The sequence below is a fragment of the Echeneis naucrates genome, chromosome 5, assembly GCF_900963305.1.
Source record: "Echeneis naucrates chromosome 5, fEcheNa1.1, whole genome shotgun sequence".
Lineage (NCBI taxonomy): Eukaryota > Metazoa > Chordata > Actinopteri > Carangiformes > Echeneidae > Echeneis > Echeneis naucrates.
In genome coordinates, this window is record NC_042515.1 from 3,599,209 (window position 1) to 3,609,533 (window position 10,325).

Consider the following 10,325-nt stretch of genomic DNA (forward strand, 5'->3'; position numbering starts at 1 on the left):
GCTGACTTATTTTTACAGTGGTGTCGTCCCAATGAGTCACAATGTTTAAATGTTTAAAGGCCCTTCAAACAATAATTTGCTTTTTGTTCATTAGAAATCCTGAATTGTTAAATTCTAACTCTGATAGAAACAGTAAATCCAGTGTTTTTGTTCTGACCTGACCTGTCCTGTCAGCTGTTTTCCCATGATGTGTGTGTGTGTGTGTGTGTGTGTGTGTGTGTTCATAATTAACATGTGAACCCCTCTGACTCTCCCCCACAGTCTGGTCCAGGAGACGAGGTGTTGGGGGACTCCCCCCTGCTGTGCCTCCCGTCCTCCAGCTCCACCAGTCCCTGCAGGTACTTGATGTACCTGATGGCGGCCCTCAGCGTCTCCACCTTGCTGAGCCGTTTGTCGGCACTCTGGCCCGGCAGGTGGTCCCTCAGTTTGGCGTAGCCCTGGTTCACACACTTGACCCTCTGCCGCTCCCTCTCGTTCCGTTTCTGGATGAACGCCGGCTCGAAGGGGCAGTCGTAGACGCTGAAGTGTCCGTGGTGGTGGAAGGGGGTCAGGTAGGGCAGGAGCCCCGGGCCGGGGCCCCTCAGAGGGCCCTTGTAGAGGCCGAGGCCGGAGGGGTCCATGCTGGAGGGGTAGAGGAAGAACGGCACGGAGCTGGACAGAGAGTCTGAGGACTGAGAGACGCCGCGGTCCTCACAGAGTCCGGCAGAAGGAGACAGACTGAAGCTCAGGTAAGAAGAACGCTGTTCAATGATTGGAGGAGAGCAGGAGGAGCTCATTGTGTGATCTGGTCTGACTGATACCTGAACAGAAGTCCTGGCTCTGTAGATGGAGTCTAACAACACCAGAGTCCACAGTGGTGAGTCATCATCAGTCCTGCTGACAGAAAGACACAAAACCTGAGACCGAGTCTGTTTGTGCCGTTTTATTAGTTCACTGAGGCAGCAGCCTTCATCATCTAATGACCGTTTCAGTTGAATTTAGGTCTGAAAGCCACAAAAAATTGTTTCGTAAATGTGAGAGTTGGATTTTCTTCATCAAGATCATGATTTAAAACTGAGCGCCTCTTGGTTTCACTTCGTTTTGTGAGCTTTTATGGACAAAATAATAAAAAAATTACCAGCAGACTGAATAAATATCAGTCATTCTCATCTGCAGAAGAATTTAAAACGCTGAAATGTAACGGATTCAAAGGTTTGAAACAAAAATAAAAACATTAAATCAGAAAACCGCTACAAGCAGCTCGTTTAGATACAGACTGAAAATGGTATATTCCAAAATACTACAATTAGAACCTCAAATATTAATCACTGACTTTCTTTTGTCATTTTTCTTTCAAATATCTTCACTAAAGAAAATATAAAAAAAATCAGAGCAGAAATAAATCAGTGTGTCCTCAAAACTCATTAATTGAGTCAGATGCAAAAAGAAACTAAAGCAGCAAACTCAGTTACTTCAACCTGTGTGTCAGCCCATTTCTGTCTGTAAATACGGAAACATAAAGTGCGTTGAGAAGCTGATGGTCTTTGTCTCACCTTCAGATGCAGCTGCAGCGTTTCCTCCTCTGAGGTCGACTCTGACTGAGGCTGCAGATGAAAAGCCGAGGATTTACCTGCTGTTACCCGCCGAAGCTCCGCCCCTCCAGGTGTGTGACGGGGTGGCAGGTAGAGAGAGAATCCAACACAGCCCCCCTAAACTAAGGCATTTTCTGAACTACGCAATTTTTTACGCCATTATAACAGCAAGAAATGAAAGAAATGTAAAAGTTGATCTAGACTATAAAATGATACAGAATAATAATAACAATAATAGTGATAGTAATAATTATCATTTTCAGTGTGTGATCAGATCATATTTGATGTTCGTCTATCTCAGTCGGGCTGCGAAACATCAAAGATCCTGCACAGGGAAAAATGAGTGTTTGCAGTTTCCTCTTCCTAAATCCTGTATTTCCAGATGAAAGAAGTCGGCGACACACACCCTTCCTGTCAGCCTCTCATCACACAACACACACTGATGACTGTTTACACACACACACACCTGTAACCCGAGCTGCTGCCTGAAATCTAGCCGAACACTTTTTGTGCGTCTGACAGTTTGTTTTGTTAGAAACTGTAAATGTGGTGATCTTAGAGGCCACATCGTCTCTGGTGCACTGAAAGATGACAGATTTGTTTTTAGCTCGACTGAGGATGGCTTGAGACTCACTCTTCTTCACGTTAGCCCTGTAAGACACACACACACACACACACACACACACACACACACACACACACACACACACACAGGTGAAGTGTCACTCTGTCTTCACATGTTGAACTTTGAAAGGTGAAGCCGGAGTGAAGTCGTCAGTCGTCAGTAGCAGCCTGAAAACAAACACTGACTACACACACACACACACACACACACACACACACCAGACTGAGAGAAACAAACATTTAAGCCTAGTCCTGTAACAGCAGGTTGGGCCACTGGCAAGATCTCAAAATGACCAACTCTGTGTGTTTACATGTCTGCACGTGTGTGTGTGTGTGTGTGTGTGTAAGTGTGTGATAATTGTCCATGTCCAGTATGACCAGGAGAAAAAGTGTGTTTCCATGTTCATGGACATGTGACTGTTGGTTAAACGAGGTTTTCTAAAATGATGAACTGATCCTAAAAACTGCAGCGTTTCTGCTCAGGTCCACTCCAAACGTCCAGTCGACGTTTCCTCAGTGTTCCTGCAGGCGGAAGCTGCTGCCCACGCACACAGACACGTTTGTTGTGCGTGCGTGTGCGTGTGCTTTAATAAGGGCATGCACATGCAGGAGTGAGTTGTTCGCTCTATTGTTTTTCTGGAGCATCTAAGATCAAACAACAAACCTCAGCTTCAGCATGCAGAGACTTGACTCCATCAGGTACTCCGGCTGTCATAAAACTTTATTTAAAGTAACAATTTTATTTCACGTCAATTAACAAAAATAATTCTGGTGATTGAAATCAACTCTGCTGTTGTATTTGACTTCTGTCACTAGAGTAATTACATATTATTTCTAAATTTGCTGAAAAATGGATTAGCATACATTACAGTCCAAAGACCTGAACTCTCTTTTCAGGATCGATGAGAACAGATATCTAATCTGGATCTAGTTTTTAGGTTTGTGTTCTGCATTAACAGTGAATGAACAAGAATCCCTGACATCGACAATGTTGCTTCTTTACTGTGCTGTTTGACGTTGTCAGTCTCTGTCTGTGGACTGTTAGTGTAAGATGAGACTTCAGATTCTGTGAAACATCAATTAATAAGTAAAACACTGTAATAAGTAATAAAACCTATAATAATAACTCATGAAATTATCGGTCATGAATGTCATAATTTATATTTTCACTGAAGAAGAATAAAGAATAACACCAGAAATAGTAACACAGTGCATTAAAACAATATGAAAACTGATAACTGAGTAAATCAACAGAAATTAGACAGATTATCTAAAACAGCTGTTTGGCTGACCTGCTTTACTTAAACTCTCTGTCTCCACAACTAGTTTACGAGAATAAGATCATTGAGGGTCATTGATGCCACCAGGTGGCGCTGTCCCTCAGGGCCCCTGAGACCAGTTGAGAGACAGACCGGTCTGATCACAGATGAAGGAGTTACTCTTCATACGTCTTCGTTTATCTGACAGAAACAGAGACTTCACACAGTTCAGGCCTCTGTATCTGTCGGCACAAAAACGTGTGCAGCTCTGCACCGTTGCTGACAGGAAGCCCCCCTCATCAGTCTGTAGATCAGCTGATCCTCTCTACATTCACATCCATGAAGCTGCAGGTTCTCAGTTGTTTTTTTTCTCTTTCTGCCGTGGATTTAAATGGTTCAGTCTGTGTGTGGTGATGGCGGGGGGGGGGGAGCACGTGCCCCAGTCACACGACCCCCTCAGCCTCCCAGCTCTGTGAACCCGTGGACACACTCGGCTTCCCACACTTCTCCGTCCATCACACACACACACACAATAGAAGTGTGTGTGTGTGTGTGTGTGTGCACTCAGGCTGACATCCGTGTGGCTCTCAGGTTCCATCTGCACACAAACCAAACTAAACCACATCTGCTCCACTTGTGTCACTCTGTCACACAACAGACTGATTTTTATATTAAACAATGTTCAGATTATTTATTAATTTTGATTGTCAACCAATCAGGAGTGAAACTAAAAAAAAAAATCATTGATTTTGTTCAAACTGGTTTTCAGCTCAGTGACAATAATTAAATATCTTAAAAATGTAAAATATTTTTTTATACAGAATATTATTTAGTTGGATTTTTGTAGTTCAGTGATAAATGAACTCTGAGCTCCTGATTGGTCGGACAGCAGAGAGAGAGAGAGAGAGAGCAGGCCGAGTTGCATAAATACAGAGAGGAGACGCAAACGTGAGAAGACGTCCTCTGGACTGACATCTGGAAATGCCTCAGTACGTGGACCTGACACTTCAGGGCAGCATGAAGGAGCAGCTGTTCAGGTGAGCCTGAAGAACCTCTTCACTCCAAATTATTATACGTCACAATGTAGTCGAGAACAGTTCAGAAGAAACCGTCTAGTTTTTATTTAATCAGCTGTGAAGCAGGTCCAGGTTCAGGTAGAACACCGGCTCTGTTCTCAGATCAGGACTGTTTTGGTTTTTCAACATTGTGAACTACATCAACATGAACAGATGCTTTTGTGTGATTATTGTTTAGGACATGTATGAATCATTTTAAAGCCAAAGTTTCACTACATATGTGTTTTAAGTTGTCAAAATCATTTTGTTTGTGTCAGTGACGATCAGACAGAAACCTTCAGTGACGTCTCCCCACGATTGGAAAAGTTTCATTATCAATACACCCGACAGGTATTTGTCTTTCATGTCCGAGTTTACTGCCAATCCTCACATCTAAGAGGCAGCAGTAAATAAATTAGGATTAAGGCTTTTCATGATTATATTTCTAATGATCTGACGAATCAGATCTGCTCTGGAGAAATCTGGCGGCTGATGTGGTCGTGGATTGTGTACAGGAGGAGTTAAACATCTTGACAATGACTAAAAACTTTAGTGATTCTGAAAGATGTTATTGATTAAAAAAGTGTGTGTGTTAACGCTGCCCTGGTGTGTCTCAGGTGTAAACTCCACCTGTTGGAGCGGAGGTGCAGCGGTCAGGTGGAGAAGCTGCAGAGCGGGACGTCGGTGTCCTTCATCACGCTCAGGAGAACGCTGCCGTCCCACAGCGGCTGCTCCAAATACTCCAGAGACAGCCTACGTCTGTTTCCTGACGCAGAAGAAGAGGCGGCTCCGCTCTGCCTTTAAAATGTGGCTTCAACTGGAAGGAATTTGATTGTGCCAGATTTTATTTTTTAATGACGATTTGTGTCTTTTCTGTCTGAATATCTGCGGATAACTTAGAAATGCATTATATGCATCATGATGAGCAGTTGTGCTGCTGTAGATTGTGTTTAAAAACATGGAGGCCTTTCGTACACTGCTGACACACCAGAGTCCACCTCTGGCCTTCCGGTCCAACGTGGTCTGGGATGTGAAACATCTGTGTGGAGCAGAAAAGGGCCGGACTCCACAGCTGGACGCTCCTACTGGAGGTTCAGTCATTAACGTTGATTCAGCTGAATTGATGTTAATGAATTTGTTCACCCTTTAATTCAAAGGGAAGTGATGATTTTATTTATTTAAGCATATTGTTTAATTCGATTTTTTTCGTTGCTGTTTTGTTTAATGATAAATTGTTACAGTCCAGCTTGTGTACCGGTCGGATGTTTTTGTTGAAATAAATCTTTTAAATGTTACATGTTTGTGCTGAGTTTGTGGAAACAACAGAGCTGTTTGGTTTTTACCTGCAGGAGCAAAGAACAAATCGTATGAACCGTGTGAGGTGCAGAACTGGGTCTTATCGGGAGTTACTCCTGTTTCCTCCAGACGTGAAGCCAGACCAGTTCAGACGGTGGGACTGGGGGACATCCAGCTCCAGGATCTGTCCAGTTCTGACCCACAGATGGCTCTGCTGAGGTGACTGGACCCCGGAGGTTGATCCTGATCTCAGACCTCACACAGACCGGCCTTCTAAAGAACAAGGCTGGTTTAACGGGCCCGTTCAGACCGGTCCAGGATGACCCACAGCTGCTCTCAGGATCTCTGATAGATCACACCATTTTAACCAACAGATGTCACTGCAGAGCTTTTCCAACAGTTCCACCTGGTTCCACCTGGTTCCAACCAAAACCCCCCTCCGGTCCGTAAACCTGGACCCAGTGGGCCACTGTCCTCCAAAGGCCAGAACCCTGATCTGTGAGACTCATCTCCAATCTGATCTCAAACCAAACCACCAACAGGTTCAGCCGCCTTCCATGTAAAACTTGTTGGACTCTTTAGGACCTCCAGGTCTTCAGGTCATCAGCTGATGACCTCAATTCTCAAGACCTTTTCATTAAACTCCAAAAAGATGAAGTTAATTCTACAAATCAATCGTTTCCATCGTCTGGTGATATTTGTGGGAGCTGTGAGGATCTGCAGCTGGACAGCGTGGTGTTGTTGTTGTACGTCTGTGCTCGGTGCTGCTGTAACAAACTGAAGTGTGTTGTGTGTTTGGGGTTTACTGACACAACAACGACTCAACACACGAGGCTGACAGGGCAAAGTGAACAACAGGAATGTTTAATACACAATTAATAACAACACAAAGAGGAGAAGCTCATACGTACTGCGCCTGTTCCGCCTTCACAAAAGGCAACTTGAAGCAGGTTCATAGGAGGCCTGGTTGTCGTACTTTGAAGACAAACGTGGAGAAACACAAGTGTAAAGAAAGAACGTGCAAATGTTGCACAGCCGAGCCTCCGCCGTGCGCATTTACGCACAGAAACCAGCAGAGTGAGGCTGTGACCTGTCGACACAATCTGCACACACAGACACACACACACACACACACAGACACACACACAGCAGCGTGTGTCCGAGCTACCACGGCCTCCACAGGGAGCAGTGGGACCGACCCGCCGACCCGCTGCTCCCCGGACATGTGCCGCTCCGGAGGCCGGGAGGAGCCCCGGGAGGAGCTGGGCGCCACCCGGGCCAGAGCCCGCTGCAGCGTGGACTCTTCACACCTGACGGGTTCCCACAGTCCGCAGCCATAAAGGCCCATAAAGTCCGGACGACAAACAGCCTCCTGCCCCCCACACTTCCTCTGTCAGCCCAGACAGAAGTGTGCCGCCGGCCGTGACGTGGATGATGATGATGATGAGGAAAATAACGAGAAGAAGATGAAACTTCAAAGTTTTATAATAAGAAAAAAAAAAAGATCTCCAATAACAACATGTAATCTAAAAACATAAGGTCTGCAAAAACAAAAACAAATACACAAATATCAAACAGAGTAAAACAAAGTGATTATATTAATACTGCACGTGGATCAGTAACTATATCTAAATATATCATTTATGTCTGTGAGCTAAAATAAGATCACGTGACATCAGAAAATAATAATAATAATAATAATAATAATAATAATAATAAGAAGAAGAAGAAGAAGAAGAAGCTGCAGTTTCTAATGGACGACGCTGCTTCCTGTTGCTAGGAGACAGATGGGGGGGTCTCGTGCACACTTCCCCAACAACATAAAAGACTCACAGATCCACGTGCCGGCGGTGGGGGGGGTGGAGTAATAATATCTGACGCTTGTTTGCTTAGCAGATCTGGTCTGTAGGACCACCTACAGGGAGGAGGTGTGATGGGGGGGGGCAGGTTTATGGCTGAAGAGGAAGTGTGCCCCCCCCACCAAGAGACACAGTCATTAACTCATCTGGTTTCTCAGCATCATACAGAGAAACTCTGCAGCTTCATATTTCAGCATCATGTCTTCAGGTAAATGATTTTTATTGTTGTTTCCTCTGACTGATACCAACAAATCTCTGTGCAGCCCCCCCCCCCCCCCCCCAATGATCAATGATCGATGACTTAACGAAGATATGACTGTCGGTGTCCAGAAACAGCGTTTTTGTCTGTCCTCTCAGGTGAGTCCAGGTCTCGGGGTCCTGTGGACCGACCTGCTGTCGGCTGTCTGTGAATCCAGCATGTGTCTTATCTTTATGTGTTTGTGGCCCTTATCAGGCCGCCGTCCCGGCTGCTGCACATCTGCAGCGGCCTGATCAGATGAGAGAGCGGGAAGGTTCCCAGGTAATAAAAGTGGAGGTCTGAACCTCCACAGATCTGCAGCAGCCTCCCTCCGCTGAGGCCACCAGGCCAGTTAACCATGAGATAATTGATGCCTCTCTCCTATTGTTGTGCGGGCCTCGCCCACTGGCCTCAGAGTGTGGGAAAGCTAATCCTGCCTGGGACTCATGGCTTTGTAATGCTAATGTGGGCCTATAAATAGAGGAGAGGGCTCCTCAGTCTCATCACTGCTCACTCTGCTCTCCACCAGGATGGCTCCAAGCAGCACCAGAGACTCTCCCATCTCAGAGCTCTCCACCAAAGACAGACACAAAGTAAGTCGTGCTGCACACTTTCCATCTGCGCTGCGTGTTTTTCCTCGGTGAGCTCCGTGGTGAAGTTTTTCCTGACCCAGCCTCCTCTTCTCTCCAACAGCTGAGGAAACCGGTGGTGGAGAAGATGCGCAGAGATCGCATCAACAGCTGCATCGAGCAGCTGAAGGTCCTGCTGGAGAAGGAGTTCCACAAACAGGATCCCAACGCCAAGCTGGAGAAGGCCGACGTGCTGGAGATGACGGTGGTGTTCCTGAAGCAGCAGCTGCGGCCTCAGAGCTCCGGCGCTCGCACGGCTCACAGCGACGGATACTCCCACTGCTGGAAGGAGACGCTGCACTTCCTGTCCCAGAACTCCCTGAAGGAGGTGACGCCCCTGCAGCTCCAGCACCTCCACGCCGGCCTGACGCCCACCCTGTCCTCCCACAGCCACGTCCAGGCTGCAGGGAAGCAGCTGCCGGGCCCTGACAGGGCCATGTGGAGGCCCTGGTAGGAGCAGGAGGCGACTCTTCAAGCTGGACTGGAATCAGAATTGAAAGCTCTTGTTGCTGTAGTTTCTCCGGTTTGGAGTTTGTGTGTCTTTACAGTGTAAAACTGTTTGCCGTGTGGCTCCTGTGGAGTCGACTCTTTAATGACTGTAATGCATCGTGTGCTGGAGGAGACGTCTCCTGTCAAGTGAGTGTGACTGTGACCTTTTATAAAGGAGAACTATGAGACTTATTTATTAACAGTTTACAGTTTGTATCCGCTGACATTTGAATAAATTCACTTTATTGTCTTTAAACTGCTGACCTCTTATAATTTCTTGCATTAAATGCCAGATGTTTGCCAGAATTGAATCAATTAATCATGCAGCAACATTCCTTTTTTACAAAACTCTTTTCTAATATTCACACTTTCAATCAAAGAGATTATTATTACACTGAAGACTGTTTACGTACGATCTGAGTGATTTCTCAGCCTCGTGTTGCTTTCATGAAAACCAGTCATGACAGAAGTTGATGATTCCTCCAGTCTGAGTTTTCTTAGAAGAATCTCATATTTCCGGCTGTATCATTAGCACAAATTCATTTGTGCAGCTTAGTTCAGTTTGAGTTTTGCACATTATGAGCAGGTGAATTCCACAGTGTGTGTTCCTGCAGCGGTTTTTGATCATCATCAGTGTGTTTCTGTCTCACTTACGTAAAAGTTCGGATCACTTCTGTGTCAGGGATGTAATCCCATGAGGCTGTTGTTGTTTTTCTCTGTTGCCTGGTAACAGCTGATTTGGCTCCAGATAAACAACATGTAAGAATCACACAAAGAACACAACATGTGAGTTCACGGATTCTGAGCAATCAACATCAGCGTCTCTGTAAATCGGCTTGTGTGCTGTCGCACATGCAGGATGGCGTCTGTCAGTGGTGTGAAGGTGTGTGTGTCTGTGTGAGTGTGTGAGTGTGCCTGCTGTGGGGCGTTGTGCGTGAAGCCTCAGGTTGTTGTCGAGCAGTGGACTGAGAGCTGAAAGTCTGCGGGTCTGCAGGCCCAGAACTGTGCAGCTCTGCCGGTCCCGGCTGATCCGCAGTCTGCAGGGCCTCACGTCTGCAGGGTGCCCCCCCCAGCCCCTCACCCCATCCCCCCCATGTGGAGTCTGCCTCTCCACAGCTTTCCCACACTCTTCAGCCCCCCCCCCCTTCACCCCCAGGACAAAGGAAGTGTGCCATGTTAAATTATCCTCCACCCCCACCTCCATCTTAGCGAGAAGCCCCCCACCCTCCTTTCTCTTCTCACAAATCTGCCTCCAGATCTGGAGGGAAAACTTACTTTTGCATTTCATTTGTATGTTGTTTATCA

General features: G+C 46.2%; 1 protein-coding gene and 1 long non-coding RNA gene across 4 annotated transcripts; both read left to right on the forward strand.

The window, feature by feature from the left end:
- The first annotated feature begins 11 nt into the window (after positions 1–11).
- LOC115043229 (uncharacterized) lies at positions 12–5,804 on the forward strand. Of its 3 annotated transcripts, XR_003840725.1 has the most exons (3): positions 12–4,491; positions 4,788–4,860; positions 5,127–5,804. It is a non-coding gene; the product is annotated as an uncharacterized LOC115043229 (long non-coding RNA). The 3 variants fall into 3 exon arrangements; XR_003840724.1 differs by having other exon boundaries at positions 4,788–5,804; XR_003840726.1 differs by having other exon boundaries at positions 12–1,642; positions 4,788–5,804.
- A 2,628-nt stretch (positions 5,805–8,432) lies between these two features.
- her15.1 (hairy and enhancer of split-related 15, tandem duplicate 1) lies at positions 8,433–8,985 on the forward strand. Its single transcript, XM_029502924.1, has 2 exons — positions 8,433–8,495; positions 8,596–8,985. The coding sequence occupies exons 1-2, from the start codon at positions 8,433–8,435 to the stop codon at positions 8,983–8,985; spliced, it is 453 nt and encodes a 150-aa protein (XP_029358784.1).
- The last annotated feature ends 1,340 nt before the right edge of the window (positions 8,986–10,325 follow it).

Excerpts from the sequence above, each read along its gene's own strand:
- her15.1 (XM_029502924.1), top strand. The coding sequence starts at position 8,433 with ATGGCTCCAAGCAGCACCAGAGACTCTCCCATCTCAGAGCTCTCCACC. Across the intron at positions 8,496-8,595 it reads CCACCAAAGACAGACACAAA|CTGAGGAAACCGGTGGTGGA; the intron begins GTAAGTCGTGCT and ends TCTCTCCAACAG.